Source organism: Bubalus kerabau, chromosome 8 (assembly GCF_029407905.1).
Source record: "Bubalus kerabau isolate K-KA32 ecotype Philippines breed swamp buffalo chromosome 8, PCC_UOA_SB_1v2, whole genome shotgun sequence".
NCBI classification, from domain to species: Eukaryota; Metazoa; Chordata; class Mammalia; order Artiodactyla; family Bovidae; genus Bubalus; species Bubalus kerabau.
In genome coordinates, this window is record NC_073631.1 from 48,357,822 (window position 1) to 48,377,486 (window position 19,665).

Genomic DNA, 19,665 nt, shown 5'->3' on the forward strand with positions numbered 1-19,665 from the left:
TTGACAAATTTGACCTTTGCTATCTCTTACATTTATTCTTTTCTGCATTTTCTACCCCAACTCTAATCCAGGCCCAGATTGCCTCTAATGAAAACAGTTACAAGAGCCTCAAAACCATCTAGCCTATGTCTTTCAATTCCCTCCAATCTATCTATTCAACATGCCTTCAGAGCAATTTTCCTAAAGCATGTTTGTTGCTCTACATCTTCCTCTTACTGAATAGGAAACGAAATAAGGCACATTAGTATGGTTTTCAAGACACTCCATGATCTACCCCTCCCACTTTTCTAGTCTTCTTTGTCTTCCCTCATATTTTATAACCCACAAAGACCAGAGTATTTGGTATTCCCTAGGCTCCATTCCCATCTACATGCCTTTGCCTAATTTCCTCCATCTGAAATTTCTCTTCTTTATTTTCTTTCTACTAACACCCTAATCATATTTTTAGCTCCATCTCAGATGTTATCACCTTATAAGGCTGTACCAGATGTACCTGGATCAGTGCTTTGCCTATCAATGTTATCACTAATCACATTCTACATGTAGTCATATATGAGTATATCATAACTCTTTTACTAAAACTGAAGCTCCCTTTAGATAAGAACTACATCTATAGACTCATAGACATAGAAAACAAACCAGTGGTTACCAGTGGGCACAGGGAATGAAGAAGGGGCAACATAAAGGCAGAGGATTAAGAGGTACAAACTACTACATATAAAATAAATAAGCTACAAGGATACACTGTAGAGCACAGAAAATATAGTGAATGTTTTATAATAACTATAAATGGAGTCAGTTCAGTTCAGTCGCTCAGTTGTGTCCGACTCCTTGTGACCCCATGAATTGCAGCATACCAGGCCTCCCTGTCCGAATCAATGTTTCAGATGTACTACACTGTACATCTGAAACATATATTATATTGCAAATCAACTATACATACCTCAATTGAAAAAGTATACCTCAGTTTAAAAAAAGAAATATATCATTTTTTTAATCACATAAGCACCTTGTACAATGCACTGTACATAACAGATCTCAAAAAAAAAATATGGAAACTGATTTCATAGATCAGTTTTCAAGTAAGAGATGATATAATGAAATTAAATTACTTACAATATATACAGTCTGATCCTTGAGATTTTCAGCTTCAGTTATTCGTTTAAATAAGCGAACAAAGTCATTAAATATTTCACAGGTTATATGAGTAGAACATTCACCCTCTGAAGAACTAAGATGATTCAATTTGTTTAAAATTTGTTCCAAAAGCAGTCTCAAGGTAAAGCACTCAACACAATTCACAAAGACATGTGGAAGCTGAAAACAAAAACAAAAAGTATAAATAGAAAACATACAAACACAATAATGGCTTTGCTGGATATCCCGTTTGCCCTTCTAAATCTATACTCCACCATTCTCCAAACTGCTCTGTGCCCCCCGAGGTTGACCACTACAGACTGCATCGCTCAGACTCTAGTTTTTCTGGATCTAGTGGATTCAGTCAATGGGAAGAACCAGGAGACAGACGAAGAGTGGTGAGAGAAAAAAACTAAGTATTCCCTTGACTCCCTCTCCCATCCCTCAGTGGCCCAGAGCTTGACAGTGGCTCCATCTTCTCCTAAAGGCCGAGCTGGGCAGCCCCTTGTCACAGATTACACCTCCTGCTGGGGCCTTTACACTTCCTTCTGATGGTCCATTTAAGTCTGAGGGAGCTACAGGCTCTCAGCATATCACCATCCCTTACTGGTTCCCTTAACACTTCTTCAACCTTTGTAAAACAGTCCCTCCATTAAACTCACTTCAATTATTTGAGTTTTCATTTGTTTCCAACAGGGATTCAAAGAAAACTTGTAATTTCTTCTAAAGAATTCATAAAAAGAACCCCAAGGACATGTGAATGTTAAAATTCTTAGTAAGAATTTATTTATAATTTTAAGATAATATTTTTAATGATGGACACACCTAGATTAAAAAAAATGCTAATTAAAATTAAGAGTTAGAAACCACAGTAATCCACCTGTGAGGATTGAGAATGAACTTTTCATTTAAAGAACTACCAAAATGGAAGTTAACTCCAGAAGCAATGAAGAAACAAAAGACTTACAAATATAGTCTGTTCTCAAAATGAAATCAAAAAGCAGTACTGATCGCTCTGAGGCATGGCACCTGTAACTATTTTTGGTCTTCCCTGGTGGCTCAGTGGTAAAGAATCCACCTGACAATGCAGGAGAGGCAGGTTCAATCCCTGGGTTGAAAAGATCCCCTGACTAAAGAAATGGCAACCCACTCCAGTATTTTTGCCTGGAAAATTCCATGGAGTGAGGAGCCTGGCAGGCTACAGTCCATGGGGTCCCAAAAGAGTCAGACATGACTTAGCGACTAAACAACATAACCGGTTTTAGTGATGCTCTATAAATCTCACCCAATAAAGATTTTGTTTTCCAGAGGAACAGTATAAGTAAGGCTACAATATATTTACCTAGGCACAATTTCACCAGCATTTTTCTGACATCCTTTACCCCCACTTCTTTATGAACTAGAGTCCACACTATCTCCGTTATGAGTAACTGTCTTGCTTACTGCTATCTGTGTGCTATCTATGGCCTTTAATGGCAACATATGCTAAACGTCTCTTTGTAAATTTGTATGAAAAGTCGTGATAATCATCATTTATTACAATGATCAACTAGCAGCAAAAATCATGATACATTAAAAAATGAAATACAGTCCTTAAATATGGAACTTTTGTATTCAATTTTCATGCTTTTATTCAAAATACATTATTTTTTGATACTTCCTACAGGGACTTACAAACAAATGCCTGAGCCAGGACCGTGCACACTCAAGGGTAGGACAGGTGGAGAGAATGAGTGTAAGAAAGTGATTCCAAGCCGAGGGAGCAGTGTATGCCCAGGGTTCAAAGTAAGAAACAGCAAGAACTGTCAATACTCCAGTATGCCACACAAAACACACATACTGTGAGCTAAAGTTGGGACCAGGAGTAGCAAATAACAGTCTTTTGATATATAAAGCTGTATGAGAACACAGCTAAGTCCATTCAGACAGATACTGTCCACGGCTGCTTTCTTACTGAGGAGGAGTTGAGAGGTTGTAATAGAAAGTACCTGGCCCACAAGTCTAAAATATTTACTATCTGGCCATTAAAGAAAAAGTTTGCCCATCCCTGGTTTAGGATACGAAATGAGGTGTGGCAATAATCATGAGTAATAGCATCTAACCTCTACTGAGTGCTTACTATACACTAAGTATTGTGGTAAGTACTTGTCATATATTAACTCACTAAATTCTCACAAAAATTCTAAATGTCATCGCTATTAGCCCCACTTTTCAGATGGGGAGAGCACTAAGGGGTGGACCTAGAAGAGGAACATGAGCCTGCTAGATTCTGTCTCAAATTCTTAGGCATTACATTACGAAAGATAAACTGAATTCTGCTCACGAAGGGTCTTATATGCCAAGCAAAAGACCTGAACATTTTGCTGAAGATCTTATTTAAGATTTTCATGGACTAGCTGCAGGGTGAAGAACAGACTGCACTTAGAAAACTGTTGTGGAAATAAACGAAACAAACACAATAAATGAAACTCAGCAGCAATGGCTATGATTAAAGCTACACGGAGTCAAGATATTAATGACACAGAATCCACAGAACACATTTACTATTCAATTTACTGAGAAAGTGAGGACAAAGAAAAGATTAAAAAATAGATTTAGACAAACATGAGTTTAAACTAAACATCTCCCAGATCCCTTCCATTTCTAGGAGTCTACAAATAAAAATCAATTAACACTGAGCTTGGGGTAGTCTTACCTCTAAACTTCTCAACAAAGTTTGTGTTACATAGGTCTTTCCACTGGCAGTATGTCCATAAATAAAAATAGACGGAAAGCTGAAATGATGTCTCTAGGGGAAAAAAGGCAAATATCAATCTGCGCACACAAAACAAAAAATAAACATTTATCAACTTCTGAAAAAGTTTTACATGATAAATTATTTAATCCAAATTTTTTCAACAGTGAGCATTTTGTGAATTCATCATTATACTTTAAACTTACTTAAATTCAACTCTGCTTTTTCTCAAAATTCCTGGAAAAATCATACTTGGCCTATGTATTATACATGACATATTACTCTCTCTCTCTATATATATATATATACTTAAATCTTTTATTATTATATAGGTATATATATATGTGCACTTGTATTTTCAAATTTATGGGAGATTTAACAGATTTTTTAAGAACAATTCTGATCATACTTCTTTTTCTTAGCTCTTTTTTATAGAATCTAAGTTCACAGGCTGCAACTTCACTGTACATTTTAAAGCTCTGAAACTAAGCATACAGAATCACAGGGCTAGAATTTCAAGAATCCTCTAAGGAAAACTTACAGAATACTTCTGAATTAAGTATACTACATTTACCCTGGCCTAAATGTATACATGTCATCATCATTGTTTTCAACGATCAAATCTACACAGCATACATTTCAACATCTATTCCCAAGATTCTCCTGGAGTACATTATGAGTTAGCAGGCTAGAGAAAAGTAAAAAGTGTCAAACATCTCTCTATGGTCTGGTCAATATTACAAATATGCTTCATTCATTCAATGAACATTTATTAGACAACAATTAAATGCTGAAAACCATGATGCACTAAAGAGTACAAAAATCAGAGACAAAATATGCTTTGAGAGAATTCACATGCACTTAAAAAATAATTACAAGAAAATTGGGTGACAATTCAATTTCCATGAAAAAGTAGAGTTTCTATGATCACCATCTACCACTACAACAGTACAGTGACCCCTGAACAACACAGGTTTTGAACTTCCGGGTTCACCTATACACAGATTTTTTTCAATAAATATGTGGAAAAAATTCTGGAGATTTGCAACAATTTGAAAAAACTCACAGAAGAACCACATAGCCTAAAAATATAGAAAAAATTAAGAAAAATTAGACATGCCATGAAGCATAAAATATATATAGATAATAGTATACCCTTACAAAGTCATAAGGTGAGGGATATTTAATATAAAATTAATAATGTATTAGTTTTGTCTTATAATTTGGCTTTCAAAGGATTACAGTACCATACAGTATGTCTGTGTTTCCCAGCCTCTCCCTTCCTTCTCTCCCTCTCCCCCTTTTCTCCATCCTTCTTCCTTCTACTATGTATAAAATGCCCAATGCTTTGCATTATTAACACAATACTGATGTACATACTGACACACAATTCATCTTGTAGACAACATAAACTTAAGGCATTGATAAACTCAGTTTAGTACTGTGAATGTATTTCTCTTTATTATGGTTTTCTTAATATTTCCTTTTCTGAAGCTTACTTTATTGTAAATGAGTACAAAATATTATACATACAATACACAAAATATGTGTTAGTTGACTGTTTATCTGTAAGACTATTAGTAGCTAAGTTTTGGGGGAGTCAAAAGTTACATACTGATTTTACACTACACAGGGGGTCTGCTGCTATTGCTAAGTCACTTCAGTCGTGTCCGACTCTGTGCGATCCCATAGACAGCAGCCCACCAGGCTCCCCCGTCCCTGGGATTCTCCAGGCAAGAATACTGGAGTGGGTTGCCATTTCCTTCTCCAATGCAGGAAAGTGAAAAGTGAAAATGAAGTCGCTCAGTCGTGTCCGACTCTTAGCGACATCATGGACTGCAGCCTACCAGGCTCCTCAGTCCATTAGATTTTCCAGGCAAGAGTACTGGAGTGGGGTGCCATTGCCTTCTCCACATAGGGGGTCAGCACCCCTAATTTCCACATCGTTCAAGGGTCAACTGTAGTCACAGACATTTATTACATTCTAGCCACCAAGTTACAAATTTCCTTTTTCCAAGACAAATGAGGAACTCAGTTTATACAGGAAAATATTAATGGTAAATGCCTATGGCAATAGCAGCCCAATAAACTAAAAATGGATGTTCTAATTCATGGATTCTTTTCTTAAGTTTATACATAAGCATCTTGCAAATTAACTAGCTCAAAAATTCTGTCTCAAGAACTAAATGCAAGCTTTCTGAGCATCTCTGCTATCCAAATACTATATTTCACCTTGAAGAGAAGCTCAAGATATTCATTAGGACACCTTTTCAAGCTACACTGAAATTCTCGTTTTTTTGGAATCCTGCCATACTTGTCTGCATCCAAAAGGTGTTTAATAATATCCACCTTACATCATTTTTTCTAGTATTACCCAGAATTGAACTCTTGCACTGTTAGTTTACCTTTCACCTTCATAAATCTAACATAAACTAATAATTCTGGATGTGGCACTGTGCCTGGAACAGAAAAGGTGCTCAATAACAATCTCCTGAATACATAAATGAGTCTGCTTAGAAATATGAACCAGTTTTTTTTTTTTTCCAAATCTTTGCATCTCCCACATGCACCGCACCTTACAGAAAAGTGCTATTAAAACTGTTAAACATGATTTGTTTCTCTGATCTATACCAAATTGATACTACTCATCTCTATTTGCCAACATTCATTTTCAGGAGCACCACTTCTGTTTGGAGAGATCTGGGTCTGTTAACTCCAGGGAATGAATGCATGAGGTATAACCAAGAAAATGTTTCAGTGATAATATGGGTAACTAGGATTAACTAGAATATTGACTGAGGATGCAGTCATTGACATCTTCCCTAACTAATGCGCCCCTTCAGGAGGCTGGTACTTTTCCACTAACACTTCACAGGCCACCCTAGGCTGCCAACCGGCTAGTTGGATAAAAGCAGTACTCAAGAAAAACCTGAGGCGTAGGGGGAGAACATGAGTATGACTCTAAATTCTCATTTACTCTCCTTCAGATGAGATCCGAATCTGATTAATTCCAAGTCTCATTCATGAATCTGAAGCAAAGGCTCACTAAAGGCCACCAGAATATAATTAAAAAGTAGATTAAAGTATTCAATTGATGAATGCAAGCTCCTACGGAAAGGACTCCCTAGTGGTGTTCATCCAGAGGAAACTTAACCTCTTCTCTTAGGCATCACCCGAACTGCTAGTCAAGAAGGCAAGACTACACCTCTTCTGTGCTTTAATAACGTTGGAAAAGCCGTTGACGTTTTAAACCAGATGCACAACGATGGACCTTACTGGCCTTCCCAGCAATCACCCATCCACACAGGACTTAGAGCAACTACCTCCCTGAAACAGGGCGGGGGGCGGGGGATTCAGATTTGAATAAGTAACACTGCGCAAACACACCTGTTGGATAAACTCCTATACAGCTGGGGTAAGAAGCAACTTTGAGTTGCTGCTCTGTATTAGCGCTCTCTCAAAACTGGCCTGTGTAAGAAAACATGCCTGGGCCAACGAGCCCTAGTTAGCGGGCCAGTACAGTTCAATAAACTCCTCAGAAGTTACTTTAGGTGAGGAGTGGGACAGACCTATAACATCCCCTATCTAAACGCAAACATTGTCTATGGCCCCTCAATTCAAACGAAAATTTAAATATTGGAAACTGTCTAAAGACCGTGAAATTCTTTGCCTCTGGGATTTAGAAGAGAAAAGATAGCTGGACCACAATACCTCTCCAAACAGGGACTGCAAGGTGGACACTTGGGACTCGCGACAAAGCACCATATTTTCCAGGTGAGGCATTCTGGCAGAGGACAGAGAAGCCCGTGGCCAGCGCCGGATCCAACAGCCTAGCTTCACCTACACCACGGTCTCCACGCTCCCGCCGGAAACCGGACTCGCGGGCTTCTGGGAGGAGCCGGCGTGGCCGAGCGTCGGCGTGACGTCAGCGCGCAAGAGGAGCGTCGACCCCTCCCTAGTCTTTCAAGGCTCGAGGCTGTAGGGCTTTGGCGCCACCGAGGGGCTGTTCCGCTCGTATTTTCTTGTGGTGGGCATCTAGGCCTGTGGTCTTTGCCACCTAGAAGTCGAAAGAACGAACAGAGGCAGTGCTTGAAAGGAGCTGAGGGGGCCCCCGCAGGCTCCCAGTAAGCAGAGATCCCGTGGCTTCAGTTTTCCTGCCTAGAGGCGCCAAGAAACCTTAAGTGATGGATAAGTTTGTCGTGTAGCCCCACCCATGAGGGGAAGGAGGCTGTGGAGCGGAGGCCCCCCACTCCATACAGGCAGCTGGGGAAGGTGGGCTCAGTTGATCAATATTCTCAAAAAGTGGGTTTTTTTTTTCTTCAGGAGGGTATGAGAAATTGGCCTCCAGTGCAAAAAAAAAAAAAAAAAAAAAAAGACTGATGGCATTGAACAAACAATTTGGAATTAGTAGCCTTATTGCAAGCCTAAAAGCGAGACCATCTGGTAATGCCTCTCCCCCTCAACGTGAGGAAGTTCTGGTGTGAGTTGCTGAAGGCAACAAGAGTGAAAAATAACGTTCCTTTTAGTTCTAGGCTGTTTGTGGAACACTTAGTAGAAACCAGACACTAAAAGATTGTGAAAATAAACAAGTATAGAAGCAGACAGAAATGTGTGGTAAAAAGAGGGTTTGGGGTCCGAAAGCTGCTGGATTGGGGCCATTGGCTCAGAGAGACCTTGGAAGAGTTGTTGAACCATTCATACTGCTGCCCAGTCAGGTCCTATGGGCCTCCTATGCACAAAGCATTTCTGTGTCCCCCATTTCCTTGATAACAGGAAATAGCCTTCATTCAGCCTCCATGACCATGCCTGAGTTCCAGTGGGCACGTTCAAGCGGTTGTTACTTAGCCAAGGTAGGTGATGTGACCCCAGGGAGAAACAGTCAAGAGCAGCCTTGGGACCGGGTCCTGTTTCCCCATCAAAGGACTTGCACGACATTTTAGGCGTTTTGCAGATACTGAACCCCACTCCAGCTGGGAGAAGTAAACAGTTAATGATAGTAGGCTGCCCGTAAGCTTTTTGACCCCAGACCAGTTGGACCTGAAGGTTAATAATGTTGGCACCTACTTAACCTCACTACCAACCCATCAGAAGAGCGTCAGCAAGCTGCTCACACTCTCTTTGAACAATTACAATAAAACTTGTCACTATCTTCCCCAAGTTGGGACACAACAGTTTTAAAGGCATTAGTCCACTGCTCACCCCCACAACTTTGCCTGACAAACTAATAAAGCTATCCTTTCCTACTTCACCCAAAACTCTGTCTCTGAGATTTGATTACACTGGTGAACAGAGAAGATGAGCTTTCAGTATCAATTTTGGTGCCCAACATGGGGCTCAACTTTGGGACAGTCCCAAGTTAGTGGAGTAGGGTGGAGGGGGTCCATTGGCTTGATAGACACTGTGAGGTTTTCTCCACACCAGTCTCCTTTGAGAGAGTGGAGGATTGGAGAATTCCTTGAGAGGCCAGATTGCCTAGAACCCTTGCCTTGAAAGGCAAAGCCTTCGTTGTACCCTGTCCGTGCAGCTGGAGTTCTGAGGTGGGAATAGACAGTGGAAGAGGGACTGCTCTATCAGCTGCTGAAGCCCTTTGTACTTTGAGGATGCTCTTCTCTTCCTCTTGCCTGGACTGCACTGGACTTCCCGCTCTGAGGAATTATTTTGGGGAAGCAGAAGGTAGCCTTCAGGACATCACATCACCAGCATTTTGGTAAGTCCCCCAGTGTGCACGCTGAGGTCACTCAACCTGGTCCATTTAGGGAAACTCGGGTCCATTTTGGGAATCTTGTTTGGGGATTTTTTCCATTAGGAAGATTGATTCACCACCCGTGTACAGAGAATCTGAACTTTCAGCATCAATTTTGAATCGTAAACTTCTTTATCTGTAAAAAGGAGATAATAATGGCTGGGTTATTGCTAGGGATAAAAGATTATATACTTAGTGCCTGATGTACATAGATTTAAGTCATGGATGTCAGAATCAGAATCTTATATTTGTGATAGCCAGAAAGATCTTTTGATAATCATGGTCTCCTATAACTTACCAGCTAGTTAAAAATCATATATTTAAAGCAATTCAAATGCAATTGTTTAGGTACTTTAAGAAAGAAATATAAAAGGTACAATGGAACCATCCATCAAATCTTTCAGTATCTCTTCTTCATCCACCCTCTCTAGATGGGGTTATACATTTCCATAACACTATCATTTTAACATTCAACAAAATTGTAACTAAATAATTGTCTAAATGTCAGTGTCTATCTCTAGATGCTTTATGAGGGCAGTAAACCCTGTCTTCTTCACAGCTCCATTTTCAGTATATACTGTACTGTCTGGGACATACCAGTTAAGCAATCGATAAATAATTTGTTCACCTGGCAGGGAGTGCCTTACTGCCTAGACAGATTTAGGAAAGTTTCCCAGAGGAGGGAACTGAGACTTAAGAATAAGGGTTCACCTGTGAGACCAACAAAGGGATTCTAAGCAAAAGGACAAAAAAGACAAATAAAGACATAAAAGGAGCAAATAGGCAATCCCATGCCGGGGACCAGCAAGTAATTTTTAAGAATAAATCTACAGAGTGGCAGGTGGTCAGGCTGGATTCAAGTGCATGTTACACTAAGAGGACTAAACCTTGTATAGGCCACGGGGAGCCAAAAAAGAATTTTAGGCAAAGAAGCAAATGAACACTTGACTTTAAGGAAGTTCCTTTTGACTATAGCATGGAAAATAGAATCAATTTGACTACTGCAAACTTCGAAACAATAAATGATGATGGCCTAAACTAAAGGAATGGGAAACAAGGTAACGGAATGGCAATGAAGGCTTATTAAACATAATGTGGCAGACACTGTGATAGATATATTATCCGTTTTAAGCTTTACAATATAATAGATTGTGAATGGGAAAAAACTAGCTGAAGTTAAGTAATTGATCTTTAAAGTAGAATATGCTTGAACCTAGGTCTGCTGCTGCTGCTAAGTCGCTTCAATCGTGTCCGACTCTGTGCAACCCCATAGACGGCAGCCCACCAGGCTCCCCCGTCCCTGGGATTCTCCAGGCAAGAATACTGGAGTGGGTTGCCATTTCCTTCTCCGATGCAGGAAAGTGAAAAGTGAAAGTGAAGTCGCTCAGTCGTGTCCAACTCTTAGCGACCCCATGGACTGCAGCCCACCAGGCTCCTCCATCCATGGGATTCTCCAGGCAAGAGTACTGGAATGGGGTGCCATCGCCTTCTCTGGAACCTAGCTCTGGTTGACTCCAAAGACCTTAATCTTTCTATTACATCATACTGTGAAGAAGCTGAATCTGAGAGAAATTTAGAAGTAATTTTATAGAATTCAGTGGCTGATAAAATGAGTTGGAGGCTGGAGTCTTTAACAGTAGCATTTAGGTTTCTTAGGTGATTTTAGGCTTTGCAGATAATGAAATAAAATATAAAGAAGGAGAAGGTTTATTGATTTCGTGTTATCTTTATGGGATTTAGTTTTTTATCTTTTAAGACCAAAGTGAGTTTCTCAGATTTAATTTGAAGTGTCTACAGGGTAAATAGTTAAAGAGGTCCAGAAGAAATGGGATCTGAAGCTACAAAGGAAGTGGCCTAGCAAAGGAGTTACAGAAGTTATCACCACAAAGATAGTTGAGCCAGTTCTCTGGGTAATATTGCACACAGAGAATATATGTTTATTACACATTAACCTGCAAATAATCCTTTAAAAATGTAATAGTAGTAGATGGAAGTTGGTGCTCAAACAGTATAAATTATTTTTCCACAGGAAGAATGTGTCTTCAGAAAATATCCCAATAGTGAAAAGCTCACTAAAATCCTCTATGGCATATTTAATAGCTTTAGTTTTAGGCCTGCTGTATTAAAACTCAAGTTTTAATTGAAAGAAAAAAGTCTATTTGTCAGAATTAGTTTTTTAAACAGAAATTTTTGGTAATACATATATCATTAGTTTAAGGAGTGTGAGAAAATGATGTGGAAACAGTTTCCTATTAAAAAAAAAGGTGAACACATCACAAGCTGTGAATCTCCAACAGTTATGCATGAGGGATATTTTAAAGAGTCCTAAAAATTGCTGTCTATCAATATGTAAGCATAGGAGCAAAAAGTGTAGTATTTATGTGTTAAAATGGTCTTTAACTGTAATTTTGATTTTTCAAAGTTAAAACATTAAGCAAATAACATGAAACAATGGGAAATATCATTCTTCAAAACAAGCTCAAATAACTTATTTATAATACTGTTTATGAGCCTCCAAAAAGGAAACAAATGAAACTAAGCTTACTATCCTTATTTTTAATTTTTTAAACAATATCTCTGTGCTCTTTTAATCTTTGGTTACTTATTCTCTAGTTTTTAACTTAATGATTTGTATATTAAATAAACATAGAAGTTTTAATCCTAAAATACTTGGTGATAAATGTGTTTTCAAGCTAATTGTTTTTCAGTGCCATTTTGAAAGTCTGACTTACCTATGTACTGGCATCCCAGGACTAATAAAATATAAATTAATTGTTTAAAATGTAATCAAACAGAAAGATAATCTTTGATACTGGTTGAGGAACTTGGTCATGACATCAGATAAACTAGAGACAAGCCAAAATACAGATGGAAAATTTCAAGAAGATTTTATTTTAGTAACTTAATCTAACTTTATGAAAATAATTTTGAGTCATTCCCTTGCTCAAAGCCTTCTCATTTTCCCTCCCAGCCAAATCTTCACAATGTACAAGACCCCCTAAAACGTACTTCCCACCTTGCCCTTTACTTTGCTCACCTCATCTTCTGCTTCTCTTCCTTAAGCTCACTCTCTTTCAGCCACACTGGCCTCCTTGGACTGGACCATGCTGGGCAGGTTCCAGCTTCTTGTGACTCTGCTCTTGCTGTTCCTCCTGGAATCTTTTTCTCAATCTTATTCACACTGCTCACTCCTAACCTCCTTTGATCTCTGCTTAATGTCACCTTACTAAAGAAGTCTTCTTTGACTACTTGTTTTCACTGTCCCCTATCCCCCCTTTTTTCCTTTATTTTGATTCACGGTACTTATTCACGGTACTTATCATCTACATATTTTACTTGTTATTGTCAGTCTCTCACACTAAAATGTAAGGCCTCTGTGGAGCTCAATCAAAAAATTTCCTAATGCCTAGGAGGCACTCAATAAATATTTACCGAATTGATTAATGACTTTACTTATCCCAAATGACTAGCATGAGCTCTGCTACAAAGTACATATTTAACCACATTTGGTTAATGAAATGAATTACTAAGAAAACTACTGAAAAATTAAAACAGCAAAACTCCCAAAGTTCTAGTTTTAGCTGCAAGGATGATTGTTTTCTGTGCCTTTAATTATGACACCCATCCTCGCTCAGCAGTCTTATTATTGTAGTTTTAGCCACTTTGAAGACTACCCTGAACCACAAAGGAATGAAATGTTCATTGTGCAGACAATAAATAAGTATATAAATAAATAAAATTGAGTTAAAATCCAGGCAGTTTATTCAGAAATGGAGTTAACTTTAGGTCCTTTGAACATTTACTGTTAAGGAAGTTTGAATGTGAAGGAGTAGCACGATCTTTAGAAATTGGGTAGTGTATCGTCATTACCATGTTAGACATTCATGGAAGTCCACTCAGATAGATGAGGACATTATTTAGGGTATTATCTGAAAAGAAACCAAATGTTGACTTTTTTTCTGAAGTAAATATATTTTAATAACATATAAATGTAATTACCTATGTTTACTTGCATTTATTAGGAGAAAACATGAAATAGATCTGAAAGCCATATCATACTTGGGCAGATTGCTGTATTATTTTATGTACTTTCTCTAACCTTAACTAACTCTAATTCAATCTAAGCATGATGTCCACCTTTCATGTCCCTCCCAGCTCCATTTCCCACCTGTTGTAGGCAGAATAATGGCTTCTCAAAGATAGCCACAGCCTAATTCCAGAACATGTTAATATGTTAGATTACATGGCAAAGGGGAATTAGAATGCAGAATGAAGAAGGTTATCAGCTGACTTTGAGATGGGGAGATTAGACAGTACTATCCAGATGAGCCCAACATAATTACAAGGATCATTATTAGTGAAAGTGGGAGGCAGCATAAGCCCGAGAGACGGCAGTGTGAAAGTTGCCCTGATGTTGCTTGCTTAGAAGAGGGAGAGGAGCCAAGGAATGCAGGCAGACTCTAGAAGTTGGGAAAGGGAAGACAATGGATTCTTCCCAGAACCTCCAGAGAGGAATGCAGCCCTGCTCAGACCTCGAAATGAGTTAGTTATTTCAGACTTCTGACCTCTGGAACGCTAAGAAAATAATTTTGTGTTGTTTTAAGCCACTAAGTATGTTGTGATTTGTTATAGCACCAATAAAAAACTAACCCATCTATTACATTAGAGTTCATTCTGACCTTTTTGCTAGGATAAAAACATATATGCACTCCACTGATTAGTTCAGTTGGCCCTCTGCATCTTCAGGTTCTGCATCCATGGATTCAACCAACATCGGATTGAAATACTAAAAAAAAATAAAAAATTAAAAAAAAATTCAGAACATTCCAAAAAGTAAAACTTGAATTTACTGGTCTCCAAGTGGCTCAGACAGTAAAGAATCTTCCTGCAGTACCAGAGACCTGGGTTGGAACCCTGGGTTGGAAAGATACCCTGGAGAAAGGAATGGTTGGTTACCCACCCCACTCTTGCCTGGAGAATTCCATGGACAGAGGAGCCTGGCAGGCTATAGTCCATGGGGTCACAAAGAGTTGCACATGGCTGAGTGACTAACACTTTCACTTTCACCAGCTATTTACTAGCATTTACATTGTATTAAACATTATGCTGGAAGGAATTGGAGGCAGGAGGAGAAGGGGACGACAGAGGATGAGATGGCTGGATGGCATCACCGAATCAATGGACAAGACTTTGGGTGAATTCGGGGAGTTGGTGATGGACAGGGAGGCCTGGCATACTGCAATTCATGGGGTTGCAAAGAGTAGGACACGACTGAGTGACTGAACTGAATTGAACTTAAATATTATATGTAATCTACAGGTCACTCAGAATACAAGGGAGGATGTGCATTGGGTTATACACAAATACCACACCATTTTATATAAGACTTGAGCATCCATGGAACAATTCCCCATGAATACTGAGAAACTACTCTACTTATATTGGTTAATTTTCATAGTAATCATGTTTGGAAACAACCCAGGGATGTTAAGTGACCAAAATGAAAACGTATTTCTTTCATCAAGAGTGAGAGTCATGGTACAATATAATCTGAAGCTTAATAGCTTTTTTATTGCATCAAAATTATGGAACAATTCTATTAAAATTACAACAAAATGTGAAAATGCAAAAAAAAAAAGATGAAAATTCAAGGAAAAGTTGACAAATCCACCACTATAGCAAAAGATTTCAAGAGTCTCTCAAAATTACTGTTAGGTTGAGCAAACAAAAATTGTAAGGATATAGGGGATTTGAAAAACATAATTAATAAGCTTGTTTTACAAGATAAGACACTTTTCTAAGCACATGCAGTACATTTACTTAAGTTGACTACCATGTACGAGGGTATAAAGCAAATCTAAACAAGTTTCAAAGGACTGGCATCATAAAGATCGTAATTCTCATTGCAATGCAATCAAAAACCAAAAAGTAGATGTCAGTACTTTAAAGATAAAAAATTCATAGGTTTGAGAATTCAAAAACATACTTTTAAATAATTCAAAGGTGAAATGTGTGGGTCACAATAAACTGTGGAAAATTCTGAAGGAGATGGGAATACTAGACCACCTGACCTGCCTCTTGAGAAACCTATATGCAGGTCAGGAAGCAACAGTTAGAACTGGACATGGAACAACAGACTGGTTCCAAATAGGAAAAGGAGTACATCAAGGCTGTATATTGTCACCCTGCTTATTTAACTTCTATGCAGAGTACATCATGAGAAACGCTGCGCTGGAAGAAGCACAAGCTGGAATCAAGATTGCCAGGAGAAATATCAATAACCTCAGATATGCAGATGACACCACCCTTATGGCAGAAACTGAAGAAGAACTCAAAAGCCTTTTGACGAAAGTGAAAGAGGACAGTGAAAAAGTTGGCTTAAAGCTCAACATTCAGAAAACGAAGATCATGGCATCTGGTCCCGTCACTTCATGGGAAATAGATGGGGAAACAGTGGAAACAGTGTCAGACTTTATTTTGGGGGGTTCCACAATCACTGCAGATAGTGGCTGCAGCCATGAAATTAAAAGATGCTTACTCCTTAGAAGGAAAGTTGTGACCAACCTAGACAGCATATTCAAAAGCAGAGACATTACTTTGCCAAAAAAGGTCCGTCTAGTCAAGGCTACGGTTTTTCCAGTGGTCATGTATGGATGTGAGAGTTGGACTATAAAGAAAGCTGAGCACCAAAGAATTGATGCTTTTGAACTGTGGTGTTGGAAAAAACTCTTGAGGGTTCCTTGGACCGCAAGGAGATCCAACCAGTCCATTCTAAAGGAGATCAGTCCTGGGTGTTCATTGGAAGGACTGCTGTTGAAGCTTAAACTCCAATACTTGGGCCACCTGATGCGAAGAGCTGACTCAGAGGACCATTTCACGCCAGTCAGAATGGCTGCAATCCAAAAGTCTACAAGCAATAAATGCTGGAGAGGGTGTGGAGAAAAGGGAACCCTCTTACACTGTTGGTGGGAATGCAAACTAGTACAGCCACTATGGAGAACAGTGTGGAGATTCCTTAAAAAACTGGAAATAGAACTGCCTTATGATCCAGCAATCCCACTGCTGGGCATACACACTGAGGAAACCAGAAGGGAAAGAGACACGTGTACCCCAATGTTCATCGCAGCACTGTTTATAATAGCCAGGACATGGAAGCAACCTAGATGTCCATCAGCAGATGAATGGATAAGAAAGCTGTGGTACATATACACAATGGAGTATTACTCAGCCATTAAAAAGAACACATTTGAATCGGTTCTAATGAGGTGGATGAAACTGGAGCCTATTATACAGAGTGAAGTAAGCCAGAAAGAAAAACACCAATACAGTATACTAACGCATATATATGGAATTTAGAAAGATGGTAACAATAACCCTGTGTACGAGACAGCAAAAGAGACACTGATGTATAGAATAGTCTTATGGACTCTGTGGGAGAGGGAGAGGGTGAGAAGATTTGGGAGAATGGCATTGAAACATGTGTAATATCATGTATGAAACGAGTTGCCAGTCCAGGTTCAATGCATGATACTGGATGCTTGGGGCTGGTGCACTGGGACGACCCAGAGGGATGGTGTGGGGAGGGAGGAGGGAAGAGGGTTCAGGATGGGGAGCGTATGTGTACCTGTGGCGGATTCATTTTGATGTTTGGCAAAACTAATACAGTGTTTCAGGTTTAAAAATAAAATAAAATTAAAAAAAAAAAACTCGATTAAAAACAAAAAGAAAAAAAAAAATTACGGTGACTGAAAAATAAAAAAAAAAAAAAGGAAAGAACCTGATGCTGGGAAAGATTGAGAGCAGGAGGAGAAGGGGATGACAGAGGATGAGATGGTTGAATGGCATCACCGACTCAATGGACATGGGTTTGGGTAGACTCTGGGAGTTGGTGATGGACAGGGAGGCCTGGCATGCTGTGGTTCAATGGGTCGCAAAGAGTCAGACACGACTGAGCTACTGAATTCAAAGATGAAATAATTAGATTTTAAAAAATATTTAATACTGATATAACAAAAATGGTACATGTCAAAACTTGTAGAATGCAGTGAAGTCTGTACTAAGAGGGAAATGGAGCCTTAAAAGCTAGAAATTAATGCTGAGTTCACCTTAAGTAGTAAGACTTAAGAATAAATCAAAAAGTGTAGAAAGAAGTAGAAATAAAAATGAAATATAAAATGGGCACCAAATAACAAATAGGGAGAATTAATAAAGCCAAAGTTTGGTTTTGAAAAAAGAAATTAATGATAAGTGTAAAAGTCTTATAAATAAATAAAATGACAAAAAATACTATTGAAAAACTTGATGCTAATAAATTTAGTCCTTTGATCCAAATGTTTTGTCCCCCTGCTCCATATCACCAATTTCATATGTTGAAATCCTGATACCCAATCTGATGGATTTAGAAGATAGGGCCTCTGAGGAGTGATTGGTCATGAGGGTGGCTCCCTCCTTTTTAGACAGTGCTCTAATGGGCTTCCCTGATAGCTCAGTTGGAAGGAATCTGCCTGCAATGCAGGAGACCCTGGTTTGATTCCTGGTCAGGAAGATCTGCTGGAGAAGGGAAGTTTTCTTGGGCTTCCCTTGTGGCTCAGCTGGTAAAGAAGCCACCTGCAATGTGGGAGACCTGGGTTTGATCCCAGGGTGGGAAGATCCTCTGGAGGAGGGAAAGGCTACCCACTCCAGTATTCTGGCCTGGAGAATTCCATGGACTCTATAGTCCATGGGATTGCAAAGAGACACGACTGAGCAACTTTCACTTTCACTTTAAGCTTCCCTGGTGGCTCAGACGGTAAAGCGTCTGCCTGCAGTGCAGAAGACCCAGGTTTGATCTCTGGGTCAGGAAGATCCCCTGGAGAAGGAAATGGCACCCCACTCCAGTACTCTTGCCTGGAAAATCCCATGGATGGAGGAGCCTGGTAGGCTACAGTCCATGGGGTCACAAAGAGTTGGACATGACTGAGTGACTTCACTTTCACTTTCTAATAAAAGAGGCTCCACAGAGGCTGGCAGTATCACAGGAGGCTTTGGCAAAAAGGCACTGGCTATGAACCAGGAAGAGAGCTCTTACCAGAACCTTACAATGCTAGCACCCTGTTCTTGGACTTCCCAGACTGCAGAACTGTCAGAAATAATTTTCTGTTTATAAACTACAGTCAGCAGTGTTTCATTTTTGCAATCTGAATGGACTTTGACAGTTTTGGGTGTTTCATTTTGTTTCAATATTCTTGCTTCATCCTCAACTTTTAGCCTTCCCTGTGCATCCACAATTTAGAGATGGTCTTTCTTCACCTTCTTGCCTCTCCTCCAGAGACAGAATGCTTTCTGTAATTTAGTACTTGCTTGTCTGATTGGAGGATGGTGGAGTGTACTCTGTTTTCCTGTCTTGCTTCAGGCTTAAGGCAGGCCTTGAACCTTAAGGAGTGGTGTTTTTTTTGCTCAGTAAACCTGTCCTCCTTCCCATACCAGCTAAACTCTGCTGTGTGTCTTTACACCACAAATACTCTGTGGAAGAGTATTTCCTGCTCCACCTCTAGGCTTAGAGGGATTTTCCTTTCACATTTCTCCCACTTGTAGTTTCAGCTTTTCACATGTACCATGGAGGTGATAGGGTTTACTGCCTTTCTTCCAAAGACTTAAGGTTTTTGTTTTATACAAAACAAGGGTCCAGGCAGGGCTTTGTTCAGTTCCCAATTCCCAACATTTCTCCAAGTCCATTTCCCAAAGGAGAGGTAGCCACTCCCCTTCCTCTAGACTTGCACCTCCAAGCAAAACTTTGTCTGCTCTGCCCCTCATCTTTCTGGTAAGCATTCAGTCAGGGTCTGCAGAGATGAGTTTGTGGGTGAGTGTGAACTCCTGTTGTATCTGTGGCTCTACTTTAATCACAATCAGCCTTTAAAATTATTTAAAATTTTAGCTGAATGTTTTTGCTTCCTTGTATGACATCTATCTTTTCCCCAGCCCCTATTTTGCCACACATGAGTTAGAGCTCCCATTCCATCTGTCCTTGGAGGAGCCTGTCTTTCCTGGTGTGAGATTACTTGGCTTCCCTGTG

At 39.4% G+C, this 19,665-nt stretch overlaps 1 protein-coding gene and 1 long non-coding RNA gene across 4 annotated transcripts in view; one reads left to right on the forward strand and one right to left on the reverse strand.

The window, feature by feature from the left end:
- Positions 1–7,801, reverse strand: part of ORC5 (origin recognition complex subunit 5) — an 81,509-nt gene extending 73,708 nt beyond the window's left edge. Inside the window, exons 1-3 of one of the 3 annotated variants that reach the window (XM_055590187.1) lie at positions 7,583–7,800; positions 3,833–3,925; positions 1,117–1,317 (exon numbers count right to left, since the gene is read on the reverse strand). In XM_055590187.1, coding sequence (XP_055446162.1) covers positions 1,117–1,317; positions 3,833–3,925; positions 7,583–7,654 — 366 coding nt within the window. In that variant the 5' untranslated portion in view covers positions 7,655–7,800. Of the gene's footprint in view, positions 1–1,116; positions 1,318–3,832; positions 3,926–7,582 lie in introns of all 3 variants that reach the window. The other 2 variants (XM_055590186.1, XM_055590188.1) reach the window with 2 other exon arrangements.
- Positions 7,802–7,906: 105 nt separating this feature from the next.
- LOC129659103 (uncharacterized) lies at positions 7,907–12,362 on the forward strand. The gene is made up of 4 exons (XR_008717793.1): positions 7,907–8,143; positions 8,645–8,721; positions 9,396–9,578; positions 10,832–12,362. It is a non-coding gene; the product is annotated as an uncharacterized LOC129659103 (long non-coding RNA).
- Positions 12,363–19,665: the final 7,303 nt, after the last annotated feature.